We start from the raw sequence: 15,858 nt of genomic DNA on the forward strand, positions 1-15,858 counted from the left end.
GTAATATCACTAGCTCAAAAGATAATAACGTGATGTTGCAGTTAATCTAAGGAAAAGTGCACTGATACGGTGGAATATACGACTTTACGGGTATTTACGCACTTTCTCAATGATTGACACGTTTTACGGTTTTCTCTGAGAATTTCCTGATATTTTCAGGGAGATGTTTAGAAATCATTATGATGCATATGTGTGTTGGAATAAATTTGCGACACGAAGAAGAGTTAAGTGCGGAGGAAGGGATCGATGGCCGTCGGGGGGATAGAGCTCGCGCATCGGTCGCAATAATTCCTTAATCAATTAGCCCCGTAAGAGAGATGAGGCAAGACTCGTGCTCGCACTCGCAAACACACCACGGGTATTAATTATCTAGGGCAGATGTTCGCGATGCAACTGTGATCTACTACGCGCCATGACTTTCGCTTTCCTAACGACGCTGTGCCTCTTCTCCGAACTTTGCGCAAACCTTCGGTCCCAAGGCCGCCCCGGATGCATAAATAATGGTTGAATAAATAATAACAAATACGAAAGACAGCCCCCACCGGAAAAAAAAATAATATCCTGCCTTAGAAATCTCCACCGAGGAAAAACATAGAAGGTTTCCTTCTTCAGGAAAATATGGACTGCGCCTTATTCATGGCTTCCGCGCAGGTAAGCAGTCTTTAATTTTTAAGACCTCCGTGAAATTACCATAATCACCCGGGAACCGCCGCATCTCCATGTTTACCGTATTCTCCTCTCGGAATGGGGAATTTCAAGTTCCGGCTCGTTGAAATTCACCGAAGCCGCCTCGAAACGCGCGACGTGGATGGCGGCCATTTAAATCGAAATCGATATTTCTCGGCCGCCTCGAACTCGATTGATTTAAATCCAGGCTCGCCAAGTGTAATCGCGGTGTTGGGAAAACCTCGTAAAAGGGGCATTAAGTGTCGGTTACTTCGGAGGGAGTGTCGTTAAAAGTTCAGCCGCGCTTTCTTCAGGGTCGATCGCGCCAGCGAGCTGGGGCAATCGGTCGGCGAACGTCTAATCTCGGTTTAATGATAACCGCCTGCAGTGATAACGCCTCTCGATTTCGAGGGAAATATGGAGAAGGGCTAGTGGCGGTTCGTTCGGAAATTAAATGAGCTTTGGTCGGCTTTTTCCTACGCCATCAAACAGTGACGGTTGCCATTTTTACGGATGCATCACCCGGCGTGCAAGAATTACGTACCCAAGCAAAGTCGGCACTCCTTGGGACGTGCCTGGCGAACGGCACGATTCCGGCCCGAGGATTCGAAATTCGAGTCGAGCACTATCTGATCTGAATTTTGACTTCCGTTGATGAGACGGAGGAAATCGAAATCGTCTCTAGGAGACCCGATGCCAACGTTCCTTCTACGTTCCTCACGACGAAGTACCAAACAAAGTCTGGTTGTCCTCATCATGGGGCATTTAATTCTTTATAATAGTTAATACAATTTAATCCCATTTAAAAATAAGAAATTACTGCTGCGGATACAGGAAAAATTGCACTTAGGAATATAGGACCATCCCAAAGCGAACGTGGATGTACATCCATGCAAGTGCGGCAGCCGTTGCACCGTAGAAATTTTGGCTGCAGATTGGATGTATCGATTAATAAAATTGCCATTAGGGATACCAGAGCGTATTGAAACGGACATCGTGGGTGCACGCCGATATGCGAGTGGATGCACGTGGATGCAAGTGGATGCAAATGCATCCGCACCGTGCAACGCCAAAGTCCTAGCACAGAGTCAGGCTTACGGTTGACGGATCGAGAGGATCATGAGGCATTTAATTGTTTATAACAGTTAATACATTTTTATCCCTTGCTAAAATGATAAGTTACCGCTGAGGATACAGGAGAAATTGCAATTAGGAATATAAGAGCATCCCAAAGCGAACGTGGGGGAACATCCATGCGAGTGCAGCAACCGTTGCACCGTCAAAATCTTGGCAGTGGATTAGATTAATCGATGAATAAAATTCCAACGCCCTTAACAGCGCAAAAGAAACCGTGGAAATGAATAAAATTACCATTAGGAATATCAGAGCGTGTTGGAACGGATATCGTGGGTGCGCGCCTATATGCGAGTGGATGCAGGTGGATCCAAGTGGATGCGAATGCATCCGCACCGTGCAGCGTCAAAGTCTTACCACGGGGTCGGGCTTACATTTGACGGATCGCGAGGGTCCGGAGACAGCTTGGAGAACGGTACAGGGGAGACGAGAGTAAAAGTGAACAAGGTATACCTCGGCAGGGAAAAAATAGTGAAAGACCGCGTGGCCAGGGTCAACCCGGGCGCATCTCCTCCTCTCTTCGGCCACTCGTCATCCCCAGCCGCGGTCCCCACCAAGACTCATCCTCCTTGTGTCGAGGCATCCTCCTGCACCTCGGGGACTTTCTCCGAAAGACCGCCAACTATATAAGCCAGATCCGCCGTCTTTGAAGCACGTTAGACCTAATCAAACGACCGGTCGAGCCTTCCGCGCCAGTTTTTTCCGTCCTTCCTTCCGAGACCAGGGGACCCCCCGCGGATCCTCTGCACGTGAATCGACTCGGATTCTAAAAATCGATCTTACGTCATGTGGCCCACGAATCGATGGGCCCCCGTGGTGGTGACCGCCCTGGCGGCGACTCTCCTCCTTCCACCCTGCAGCGCCGATGGTGAGTACGGTCGTCTTATCATCTTATCACCTCCTCGTCTCATCGGAACCGGGGAAATCTTCCTTCCAAAACTGACCCCCTGAGAAAGAAATTCCACGAACCAAGGAGATGTTTCAATAGTATTAAAGAAATATTCTTTTAATTCAAGTATTCACTGGAATAAACTCAAATTATCGCTCCCCCGAAGAAACGTGGCGTTCCATTTATTTGAGCCCATGGGGTAAAATTCATTGAGTGAAGAAAATATTTCTCTGGTTCGGTGAAATTTTTTTTTTCTCAGGGAGTAAATTTATAATAATAGTCTCGAGGGATTTTCATCTCGTCGATTTCTCGTGTCGGGGGATTTATTTCTCGGCCAAGAGCATATTCTTTCCAGTGACGCGTTCGGAAATTAGGAAAATAGAAACTAGAAAGGCGGAATGGCCTAAGCGGAAGAAACCATGGAATTGGAAAACGAAAGTAAGAGGTCCATTTAAACTACGAGTTCCTCTTCAGGGCCTTGTTAGGGAGGAAGAGGAGAAAGTCCATATTCGAAGGTTCGTTAGAAGAATTGGGGAAATCAGGTTAAAGCGAGGTAATCAGGGAGAGAGACTGAACGTAATCGTGGTCTTTGTCTACCCTATGGTTACTTGTCCAGGTCGAGCCGGAGAGGGAAAAAAGCGATATTTATTTCCATAGACCATCGAAAGCGAGTGCTCCTTCTGCAGTTAAGATGACGGAACAAATTGCCGTCCTTTGGTGCACTCGGCGCGGCGCGTGAAAATCGGAAACGAGGCGCGAAGATCTCGCGAGTCGCTTTTACGAGCTGCACTCCTCCTGCATAGGCGGGGTCACTCGCGAAAGTGCATTTGCAACTCGGCGAAGGACTTTCCCTTATCGTTCGCAGGGGAAATCGCGCTCGGACGACGAAAATCCGCGATCCAAAGTGCAGGAAAAAAAAATGGAACATAAGGAGAATCGCCGATCAGGACAATTCGGCTTCGTTTAAATCGTATATAATAATCGCGCCACATTTGGTAATTGCAACGGCAAGTCCTTCCAGGATGATAAATTTAAGAGAATACGTCAATCTTCCCGATGCACTTTTGATATCAGGCACAGCCATAATGCCCCAAAGACGCGCATCATCGCCTGTCCGCTCCATCCACCTCCCATGAAAGCCACTTTTTGCAATAAACTTTCCTGCGTGATGGATAACAGGATTAGCGGTGAAAACGTGCTTACGACTCTAGGGAACTTTCTTGAGGCATTAGCGAGGAGGTTGGAATAAATTTCCTTGACGACCTCGACTTAGTTTCGGCCGGCATTAAGTTGGGCATTCGTGAAGCCCGGCTATTGATGTCCCCAAAGATGTCCCCAAAAAGTAGACCTCGAAGAAACTAGATATAGCCATAAAATGACCATAAAATAGATTCAAAGCAAATAAATAATCCCGTTACATATTCGAGTCATCGTACATAACAACTGACCGACATAATCGTGACGACAATACGCGGGATAACGCGAGTTAAAGTCTAACCACAGCGAAAATGAGGGTGATAAGGAAGCCGACGTTCTCCCACACTTTCTCTACCGATGTCACCACGGTGGCCTAAGGAAAGGCGGACACGGATGTACAAAGTCTCTCTTTGCAGCGCCCCTGACGGGTAGTTATCTTCCTCCGTCAACGAGCTACGGGACGCCGAACCTGGGAGGCGGCGGCGGAAGTTTCGGGGGTGGCGGCGGAAGTTTCGGGGGCGGCGCCCCCTCCTCGAGCTACGGAGCTCCCTCTTCCAGCTACGGCGCGCCGTCGTCGGGCGGTAGTTTCGGGGGTGGCAGTAGCTTCGGAGGCGGCGGTAGCTTCGGAGGTGGTGCGCCCTCGTCCAGCTACGGCGCCCCGTCATCCGGAGGCGGTAGTTTTGGGGGTAGTTTCGGAGGCAGCTCTCCATCCAGCACCTACGGAGCCCCGAGTTCGGGTGGAGGTGGGAGCTACTCGGCGCCGTCGTCCAGCTACGGCGCACCCAGCTCGGGAGGTGGGAGCTACTCCGCGCCCTCGTCCAGCTACGGCGCCCCGTCTTCAGGAGGTAGCTTTGGAGGCAGTTTCGGAGGCAGCTTCGGAGGCGGAAGTGGAGCACCGTCCAGCAGCTACGGCACCCCATCCAGGCCTTCCTCCAACTACGGCGCGCCAGCTTCCAGGCCGTCTTCCGGTTATGGCGCCCCATCCAGTGGTGGATTCGGAGGTGGCAGGCCATCTTCCAGCTACGGTGCCCCCAGCTCCGGAGGTAGCTTCGGAGGCGGTAGCTTTGGTGGTGGAAGCTTCGGAGGTGGCAGACCGTCCTCCAGCTACGGCACTCCCTCGGTCGGCAGGCCCTCTTCCAGCTACGGCGCTCCCAGCTCCGGTGGTAGCTTTGGGGGCGGCAGCTACTCAGGTGGGGCACCCTCCTCTAGCTACGGGGCACCTTCTGCTGGAGGTAGCTTCGGAGGTGGACGACCCTCCTCCAGCTATGGGGCACCCAGCTCCGGTGGCGGATTCGGAGGCGGATTCGGCGGCGGATTCGGCGGCGGGTGAGTTCAACGATAATTTTACATCATTATTAATTAATTAATTAACCGTGATTTCTCCTGGGGGAAGATCAGTCCATTGTCGGAACATCACTTTTCTACCTCGTGCTATTTAGATACTTAATAGCTACCCTTTGAAGAAGTCATGGAAAGACTTAACCCCAAGACTCTGATACTCTTGGGTAACTTAGGTAGCTTCTATATAAACGATCTAAACTTTTGAACCAGATCCGGGGGGTACTCCGGAGGTGGTGGACGACCATCCTCGACCTACGGCGCTCCCAGCAGCGGCGGAGGCGGTGGAGGACAGAGCTACGCCAGCAACGGAGGCTACCAATATTAATCCCGACCGAGAGCGGCCCCTTAACTGACTTCAGAACATTCCGAGAGCCTTGACACAACTGTACAATAAATATAAGGAGCAAGGTCAAGTCGCGGTCTAAGATCGACCGCCATTCTCGACCGGGCGGCGTTAAGCAACGAAACGTCGTTCCTCGTTCCTTATATCGATACCTTGGAACATCCAACAGGGATTGTCGCAAGGGGAAGAATAACTTTTCAACGCACGACCAAGACAACTATCCAGCTGTCTGACGAGCGTCGAAAAATTAGCTTCTCGAGGAAGAGCGAAGAATTCGAAGAGCTTACCCTGAGGACTGCCACCTCGAAGGAGTCCTCGAAGACTCGAAGCACCCCACGAAAGCCACGAGGCATCCTTTCGACTAACCGCGACGAGACCTCGGAGGAGAGGCCAAACCGCCTTTCGACCTGAACGAGACCTGGTCCGACTCGAAGAGACCTTTTCTACTCCTTTTTCTACCCTGAAGAGCTTCCGGAGCTTCCGGGAAACTCGAAATTCCCGCACCGCCTCGAGGACTCGGCCCAACAGCTACCATGGACGATCCGCGCGGTTGCGAGTAATTTATTTATTTTGTAAAGACGCTTTTTGTACTAATAAAGCCGCTACGCTGAAGAGGACCACGAGGAGTTCCCTTGGTTTTTGATCGCCCCCCCTCGACGATATCGGCAAACCCTCGGGCGAATATCTGAGTAAGGTTAGTCGGTCGGTCGATTTATCGATTCGCGAGTTCTCTGCTCGGGAACGCATAAATAACTAAGAGGTCTTTCCGTTCTTTTGGCTCCCTCTAAAGCCAACTACCCGATGAGAGGTAGCCTCCAAATGGATGCCGAAAACCCTCCACGTTCAGTCCTCTCGAAAGCCTCCATTTTGAACTAGATTTATTACCCTAGCATAAAATTTCCCAAATACCGGAGAAATTAAACAAAAAAAAATTCACATACAAAAGGGGACTTTCTCGATGTAATCGCCGGTGAAAATGAGCTTGGACCGGGCAAGTGAATGGATTAAAAGAAATTAGTCATTTGCATATGAAAGGAAAGAGATTTTTTTTCTATCTTGTCGGTGAAAATTGTCCTGGATGAACGAAGGCTCTTTTTTAATGAGCGCCATCGGCGTCGTCCGGTGTCATGCGAGTTAAACCTCCCCATGATGGAGGCCGTGTTAAAAAGGCTCATTGAAATGTCAGGAGTCCCCTTTATACGAGCATTAAATTAACATCTGATCTACAGAGGCGCATTTGACACGCTATACCCGTCCCCGGCTATTTCCAGAAAACCTGGCGAACTATCGCCACGCTATAGATCTCCACGCTCGACGGTTCCTTTTATACACCGTTTATTTTTAACATTTACAATCAACATCTCGTCTCACTTAAAATCAATTTTACACATAGGTATATATATATAATATACATAGTACGGTACCGAGTAACGCTGGCGCCGATAAGGTACCTGTGTACGTGGGATACGCTCTGACGGGTAATCTGCATTTATATTATACATCGTTATCGATAATCGTTACTCGGGGCTACGGGTATCCCGTGGGAACGCACGACAGTAGGACTCTTTTTTACGACCGGACTAGGAGCAGGTAACTTGTCAAGCAATCACCGCAATTTCGAGCTTTCCGGCCCGAGTCGCGAGGAAAAAGTCGATTTAACCCTTTCCCAGCATAAAAATACCCTCTACGGAGAATTACCTCCTTACCTGGATTACCAACCGTGCGTGCAGGACAAAAATTACCCATCATAAAAATCGTTCAATTGCCTCCTAATTTCCGAAAACGTCTCGGTCGAAAGCATCGAATTTTCAGTCGATACCCCAAATATAACAAACTATATTAATATCTCGCGTGATTTACTTGAATATTTGATGCACTCGACCGAGCGTTATTGACCAATGAACTTTGTTACGTTAATTAGTCTGGTGGTATATTATGATAACTACTATGATTCTGAAAAATGTTTTTCTGGGTGCAGCTGATGGATCGAGAGGTTTCTTTTTGGTAAGGGTCGAAGGGGTTAGGGAGGAAAGGGTTAATTGTTTTACCTCGCGACGTGGGGGGGAAAGTCGAGGGAATCGCGGAAAATCGCGGAAGATCGTGCGAGACCGTTCGGCGTGGACAGCCCTTGATAAGAGGCGCCGTGATAAGAGGGAGGGTCGGGACCCCCCATTTTTGGCGCACCCCTCGTTCCGGCCCCACCCACCCCACCCACTTACTCTTACTCTAGTTAACGATAGCATACTTCGTGATATGTATAGGTTTCGTTACGTCGTTACAACTGTAATTGATATGTAGGTGACAGCTCGCGCGGAACAGCTCCGGGGCGGACTCGCCGAGGGAACGTCCACCTCGAGTTCGAATAATCGAAAGGAAAAAAGGAAAGGAAACACTGTAACAACCCCCGTGACAACTCTCGCAACCCTTACAACTAACCCCCAACATTGGCCAAGGGTGTTCGCCCGCGAATCCTCCCTTGAGCCCTCGCGGCGAGCTCGCGAAAAGAGACTCGCGGATTCTCGTGTGATGACCCTCGCGATTCCTTTAAGGAAGAGACTCCCGAATTCTCGCGGTGACGCGTGAATCTTCCCCAGAAAGAGACCCGCGAATTCTCGCGAACAGATTTGCGAATTTCTCCGAAAAGAAACTCACGATCTCTCGCGAACCCTCGTCAATTTTCCCAAAGAGAGGCTCGGTAATTCTTGCGAAAACTCGCGAATCCTTCCGGGTGGAAAGAAATATTTGCGAATTCCTCCTAAAGGAAACTCACGAATTATCGCAAAATGTGACTCGGGAATTCTCCCGAAAATAGATTCGCGCGACCCTGAAAGCCCCGTCGAGGCGTCGAAGTCGCCGACTCGCGGTCGAGGGATCGAATCCCGCCGGGATCTATTTCCTTTTTTTTTTTTTTCTTCTAAACATATTAAGCGACGATATGAAACGGTGGAAAAGACTCTTCCTATCGTTCGACTAGGAAGAGAAAGTTTCCGGGCCCGAGAGGGACACTTGGAAGCACGTAAGGTGTGCATCCGCGTGTCCTCCTGCGTATTTACATGGGCACCTGTTGTACCGTCTCGTAATATCCTAGTTACGTCTCGGTGAATTTCTCCTACGCGGAATGTGGGCAGAAAATCTCGAGAACCTGTTATAAAACCAAGATAAAAAAAAAAAAGAACGAAGGCATCGATCGCGATCCAGGAATCGATATCGATCGATCGGCCACTTCGACGAGGGTCGAGCGGAGCTTTCCAGGGTATGAGCGATCAACGAGTGAAAATAAAAGTAGTCAACAACGGCGTCGATGACGACAACGGCAATAAATAATCGAATGGAATTAACGTTCGATCAGCGGGGGGAGGGACCCCCCGCGAGGTGTAGTCTTCTCGCGGATATGTTTATTAACGCGTATCATAGATATGTATGTCTCTCTCACTCCTCTCTACGCCACTCGTTCTCTCTTGCTCACTCTCACTCTCTCTCTTCCCCTTTCTCTCCCTCTCTCTTCAAAAGTTACGCTCATAGTAACCTAACACACGCCTCGTCGCGATGCAGCCGCGACGTTACATATACTATATTGTTAAACACAACGGATCTGCAAATCAGCCGATGCACCGATAGATAACGACCGCTCGTTCCTGCATTATCAGTAATCTATACCCCACCGAGCGCGTCGCGACGCCGATATGCCTAATAAAATACACATCCTAAGGAACGTCGCTCCTCGTTGCCCCCTCCGCCGCGTTCAAGGGAAGAACGTTCGACATACGTATAAAAGCTTCTCGGTAGTCCTCTAACATCGATGTGCATATATACCGGATGCATTTTCCCGGCTAAAGAAGGCGTCGCCTACCGCGACGCCGTCCCGAAAGGTCGGCATTGTCTCTCACCTGGTGCCGGAGGAGAGCGCCGAGGAAGCGTCGCGACGCGGTGACGAGGTTACGGGATGCGAGTCTGCTGGCCAGTCCCAAAATTTCGTATCGACGAGTTAATTCCTCGAGTAATAATTACACGATCGTATAAACGGATGATTGCGTTATCAGGTAAGAACGAGCCTAGAGTTACGTATTGCTGGGGGGTCTTCAAGGTACATGGGGACCATTTTCAAATCGAGCGTTCCCTGTCCTCGAAGGATCGTTGTATCTCGGACGCTCGTAACGGGGAGCGGTATCTACCAGTCGGACTCTTGTCAACGAGGCCTCCTCCCGCGATGGCCAGGACCTCGTCGAAGGACCTCGGGAATAGGATTTCGGAACCGGTCGACGGGCCCCTCGGTGCATCGGCTGGCCACTGGCATAGTTCTCTCGCAAGCGGTTGATAGACTCTAAATATACATCTCCAAAACAAAATGACTAGGCCTAACAGGCGGTGCAGTGCCGGTACATGGGAACGCGTGTATGTATAGTCTCGTATACGTACGGGTGCTCGTAAGCGGGACCTGGTGGGCAGGGATGAGCGATTCCGGCGTCAAGGGTGGGACCGATAAAAGGGACAACGTCGGCGATGCTTCGGATGGACTCTCTGCATCGATCCCGATTTCCTCCCACGGGAACCTGGAATCCACGATGGGCGCTCATCCCTCTCCTTGGGAGGGGGCAGGGAGGGGGCAGGATCCGGGAGAGGAGCAAGGAGAGGAGGTGCACCGCACCACCGCACTTATTGTTGGTCACAGCATCCGATCACGGAACCAGGGATTAGAACGCGGTGCTGGATTGCGGGTGGCGGGCGACGCCGGGGCCGACGCCTCCTGGCCCGCCGCCACCTCCGCCCCCGCCGCCGTCTTCGGCCAATCCGATCCTGCATCCAGGGTCCATGTCGTAGTCCGGCTCGAGCGCGGGATTGACTCGTCCGTTCGACTCGTCCTTGCTGCCGTAGAGCCTGCCGACTCCACCCGCCAGGACGGCCATCTGCTCCCCTTCCGCGGGGTCCGGGCCCACCCTCTCGACGTCCTCCGGGATGTTCACCACGCACCGGAAGACGTCGTACCCGGGCGCCAGGCTCCCGCTCAGGAAGGCTCGCTGCGTCCCGTAGGACACCCCCACCAGCGTCACCAGCGACATCAGCATCGCCATCGTCCTGAACGGGAACTGCTGGAGATCGTTCGCCTCGTCGTACCCTGGATAGTGTATCAGCGCCGGCAACCCCATCAGCGGCTCCCCTCCGCTCACCCGCACCAGGAACGCGATTATGTACGCCGACAGGCTGCCGTACGTGTTGCAGTACTCCTTGAAGTGCACCACCATCAGCAGCTGCGGGAACAGGATCACGTAGACCAGGTCCGAGCACATCGACCACAGGCCGTAGATCGATGGGATCGTCAACGCCATCACCGTGCTCAGGACACCCACCACCCCGATGCCCACGCGCATCACCCAGATGATCTCCATCTCCGACGCCTGGACAGGGACAGAAATGCCACCCGGGGTTTTCAATCGGTGCACTTCTCTAAGACGAGGATCGAGAAATCTGCTCGATCCTACGGGAACTTCTTGTGACGCGATGATGCGTTATTTTCGGAAACGTTGCAAATCCGCATATATTTTTATTCCAATATTAATCATTTATGTTATCGACGAGTAACGCTCCAACCGATTTAAGGCGATATGAAAGTCGCGTCAAAGAGGTCTCGTTTATAAAGTTTCAATTTATCGAAACTTCTTTGTACGCGCTTTTTTTTTAATTTGTATAAAATTGGAGATGTCGCTTCCAACGCGAATGGAAATTCATCGAGGACCGATTTCGGGTATAAGGAAACTCGTAATTTCTTTTCACTCACCCTCTGACGGAAGATCAACTTGTAGACGTTCCTGGCGAACATGGAGCTGGCTGAGAGGATGCTGCTGTCCGCTGAGGACATCACCGCCGCCGAGACCGCCCCGAGGCCGAAGAACGACACGAAGTCCGGGGTGAGATACTGCAGGACCATCGGCAGGATCATGCTCGTCTCGGTATCGGTCTTGGGAAAGCTGCCGTACCCCGTCTCGTTCCAATCTGCAACACCAAGGCATCCCCTCGGTTAGGTTTTTCACCCCCGACTTGGACGGATCGATCCCCACGTGCAGCCCGAGGGGCACGTCTTCGCCACCGCGGGTATTTACGTTGCAGCACGCACCCCCTTGCAAAGGGATACCCACGTGGCGGGATCCCACGCCATTATCCCGGGGTCGTTTCACCCCTGGGCTCATTGTAAATTGTAAATACCACCAGAACCCTAAACCAACCCTCGCCGGTCTCGCCGGACGCCGAAACGAGTCAAGTAGCTCGCATCCCTTTGTACCATTGACGAGTGCATCGGGTTCCATCAGCCCATACCATGATCTATGAGGTATCGGAAGGATCAAAGGACTCTTATAATTTGCAAATGGTGAACGAAATGAACAAATGTAACCATGAGATTATGTGGAAAAAAAATTAATTATAGGCGAAGGGATGTTACGAGGCTTCGATGGGGATGTTTGAGGGGAGGAACTGGGGACACTTGCCTGTTGCTTTAGCGATGGCGCCGATAAGGACTGGAGGAATGGCCATGAGGATGCACCCAAAGGCAGCCACGTAGCTCAGGAGCTGAGCCCTCCCGGCAGTTTTCGATGAAAGCACCCTCTGGAAGTACACCTGCCAAGGTATGCCCCCGAAAATCAGGAGCAGTTCGTTGTCAATGTACCGCCAAATGTCCTTAGACTCCACCGCGCCGATCCAGTCGACGTCCATCGAGCTCAGGGGCTTCACTTGGGGGTGGGCCCAGGCGAAGGGGATGCACATCCACTGTAATCAGACATTAAGTGCCTTTCGGTTAATCTAGAATTTATTCCTGGTTAATTTCTTAACATCCGAATTAACGCGCTTTGTTGTCTGCTCAATGATCTAGGGACGATAGGGATGGATAAGTCATACAAAGTCGAACAACGAGTCTTATCAACCGATCGAGGGCGGCGGAGAGGAATCGATCATCCGGAGATAAGCTATCGAGAACGCGTGCGCCTTTGTCGACCCCGGAAAGGAACCTGAAAGGTCCTCTTGAAAGGAACAACTCGAACGGCTTCCCTTTTTACGGGGGATCCGAAAGGACGACGGGTCGGGGAATTATCAACTTAAACGCAGGATCCACTCGAGATCACCTATAAATTACCGTCCATACGGTACGGGAAAGGACTTCGTAGGTCGACCAAAGGACGACGTCAGGACTTATCGACCCCACGAATCTTACGTGCCATCGAATACACGTAGCTTCGACCCTTAATAACTAATCGATGCTTCCAAGGCTCGGTCTCGAATTTATATCGAACGCGCGAGCGTGACGTTCGGGAGGCCGAGATAGGAAGGATCCGATAAGTCGATAAAGCGGTTATCGGACAAATTGTAAATGAAAAAAAAAAAAAAACCTGCGTCTGGGTGGCCGAAGACACGACTTTGATCTACATTGGCTCGCTAGTTAGGGTCGACGAGCGTCCGGGTTCTCCGGAACAATCGAGTTTTGACAATGTGAATGCCTGGGGAGGCGGAACCCTAGTATCGATTGTCCCACGTCACGTCCTCGTGCATGACCGGCTCGAAATTGTCCTCGGTACCTCGCTCAAAGGCTCCCCCCCTCGACTTATCCCCTTTCCTATCTATTTCCATTTAAGGACCGATATCCCGAGGATTAAAATCGACATTGGTTTTCCAACGAGGTGAAGCGACCCCGAGGAGTCCTCCCGTCCCGGGTCCCCGTCGTCAGCGCTCACCAGTCCAATGAAGATGCAGAAGAGCTGGATGACGTCGGTGTAGGCGACGGAGTAGAGGCCGCCGAAGAGGGTGTAGAAGATGGCGATGCAGGCGCTAAAGATGACGGAGGTGCCTTGTTCCATGTCGATGATAACCGCTAGGGTGGCCCCCAAGGCCGCCAGGATCCCGGCGGCCCAGAAGACCTCCCCGCAGAGCGCAGGAAGAAAGAGCAGCCCTCCCATTCGTTCACCAAACGCATCCTGAAGTGGATCCAACATCGTGATGTACCCCTGCTGACGCATCTTGTTGGCGAAGAATATGCCACCTGGGGACAGAGCCAAAGGTGAGTCCTGGATCCAGGATTGAGATCAAGAGGAAAAAAATAATTCGGTGGAACGGTAGAGAGGGAAAGTACCGAACACCAGGCTGAGGGCATACCCGAAGGGAGCCTGGCACCAGACCAGTCCCTTCGTGTAGATGGCCTCCGCGGTGCCGTTGATGTATCCTCCGCCCACCCAGGTGGCCGTCATGGTGAAGATGCCGACGAAGAGGCCGATCGACCTGCCGGCCAGCATCACCTCCTCCTCGGAATCGTTCCCGGCCTCCTTCTTCCGGGCCGCCCATATCCCCACGCCGAGGATCAGGATGTAGAAGAGGACGATCGAGATCACTCCGGCGATGTTGATCATCTTCGGCGCGGATAGGTCCACCGGAGTTAGATCGAGCTGCCGGAGGTGAAGGTCCGCGAGGTTCGGGATGCGGTCTGGCTTGAGGGAGGTTGGAAACCTTCAAAGGAACGGAGATATTCTTCGAGGTGCTCGTTGGAGAGAGGGGCTATTCATCGTTATCAATGATATTCAATGATTTTCAATGATTGCCTTTGGATTTCACATGATAAACGACAATGCGATTCGGTAACGAGTGACAAGAGTAAAATCGTGGCAACGTTTCGGCGATTTCCAATAATCTTCAATAATCTCCAATAATTTCCCATAATTTCCAATTATTTCCAATAATCTCCAATAATTTGCAATAATTTCCAGGTGATTGCGAGCATTGAAATCCATGATTTCCTGAGCGAATAACCCCTCGCGTTGGAGGATGTCGTCGCGTTTTCGCGGTTCGGGAAGATCAGCACCTCTGGAGACCCCGCGGGGTGCAGTCGCGCAGCAACGGGGGACAACCTCAGACAGGTACGGGCGGCATGACCTGGTGACGGTCGGTCCGGACGGTCAGCAACAACGGCGGACTGGGGTTCCGGGGGCAGCAGTCGCCCCACCGGAGCGAGGTCTTCTGGGAGGGGCTATTCCTTGTTCTAAACGCGAGGCCGCCCATGGGCGCTGATGGCCATCGATTTTCACCCAACTTCCTGGTACCGCTGCTGCTGCTGCTGACGGGGTCCTTCCTGCGCGGCTCTGCCGGTAGGTGCCTCGTCTTCGGCCTCCTGGAACAACGCGTGACCTCACCAGGACTGACATTCGACGGATCAAAATTACCGACTAAGGATGAAAAAACCAATCCTAGATTCAATTAACAATTAACCTCGTTCCCTGGAATTAAATCTCAATACGGAGAGGAGGAAAAAAAAATTTCCTCCTTACGATACGAAAAAGGGTCGAAAGAAGCGCAGAGAATTTCCTGCTCTCATTGTATGTAAAAATACGAGACGTCTACAGAGAATTTACTCTAAAGGTGGACCTCACTCCCGGAAATGTTTCATAAATCCAGAGATCATTTTGAGGAGAAAATCTCAACTATTAATTTACTCTAGATTTGGACCTCGTTCCCGATAACGGAATGTAGATATCTAAGGACGGATCGTATTTCTCAATTTTTCTCAAATAATCGCCCAGAGATGTCGGGAAGAACGACGAGGACGTCTTTCCTCCCCTCAGAAAAAAAAAAGTTCTATCGTACCAAAAAAATATATTTTGAATTCGATTTTCAGCCAATTATTCTTTGGCTTAACAAAATGTTCTTTTAGTACCATATAAAGAATTCTCTGGTTCATCTCTTTTTTTTTCAGCGCCACGAAACGCGAATATTTTAAATCGAGTTTTAGAATTGTATAGGACGGAAAAGGGAGAAAACCTCAGAGGACAGACTACTCACGGGGGTTGAGGGACGTCGAGGGATGAGTCCGCGTCCCGGCCCGAAACTTTCGTCCTGGAGGTCGCAGGAGCGGGTCGGGTCGCACCGGTCGGGCTCTTCGCGCTCTCGGGGTCGCGACCGGGTCTCGGGGAGCGACGGGTCTCTCGACGTCCCTTCACGTCGCGGCGGCCTCCCCTTACTGAGGCACCCTCGGTCGGCTCTCGGTCCGTAGGCCGTCTACGGGCCGCGAGCACCCCCGAGGAGAAGGGAAGCGATATTGATTCGGCCCCCGTGACGTCACTGCCGCCACGGGGTGCGTCCCACCACCTCCTGGACTCTTCCGAGAGGGGCGTGGACTGTGGGATCGCGAGTCTGCGCCCTGAGGACGGCGGCACCCCGGCCAAGACCCCGACGAGACTCCGACGGAGACCTGGCTCGAAATCGAGATCTCGAAAAACGAGGAAAAAGAAGGAAACGTAGTAACCGGAGAACGAAAGTG

At 51.5% G+C, this 15,858-nt stretch overlaps 2 protein-coding genes across 2 annotated transcripts; one reads left to right on the forward strand and one right to left on the reverse strand.

Moving 5' to 3' along the window:
• The first annotated feature begins 2,586 nt into the window (after positions 1-2,586).
• On the forward strand, positions 2,587-6,086 carry LOC105701103 (pro-resilin). The gene is made up of 3 exons (XM_012427549.1): positions 2,587-2,668; positions 4,303-5,212; positions 5,438-6,086. The coding sequence occupies exons 1-3, from the start codon at positions 2,587-2,589 to the stop codon at positions 5,550-5,552; spliced, it is 1,107 nt and encodes a 368-aa protein (XP_012282972.1). The 3' UTR covers positions 5,553-6,086.
• A 1,751-nt stretch (positions 6,087-7,837) lies between these two features.
• On the reverse strand, positions 7,838-15,436 carry LOC105701137 (high-affinity choline transporter 1). Its single transcript, XM_012427583.1, has 7 exons — positions 15,381-15,436; positions 14,407-14,709; positions 13,684-14,054; positions 13,289-13,593; positions 12,050-12,329; positions 11,344-11,558; positions 7,838-10,963 (listed from the first exon to the last, which is right to left on the reverse strand). Exons 3-7 carry the CDS (start codon positions 13,955-13,957, stop codon positions 10,262-10,264), a joined length of 1,776 nt encoding a protein of 591 aa, XP_012283006.1. The 5' UTR covers positions 13,958-14,054; positions 14,407-14,709; positions 15,381-15,436; the 3' UTR covers positions 7,838-10,261.
• Positions 15,437-15,858: the final 422 nt, after the last annotated feature.

This window comes from Orussus abietinus, unplaced genomic scaffold (genome assembly GCF_000612105.2).
Source record: "Orussus abietinus isolate OABI.00-Male unplaced genomic scaffold, Oabi_2.0 scaffold28, whole genome shotgun sequence".
Lineage (NCBI taxonomy): Eukaryota > Metazoa > Arthropoda > Insecta > Hymenoptera > Orussidae > Orussus > Orussus abietinus.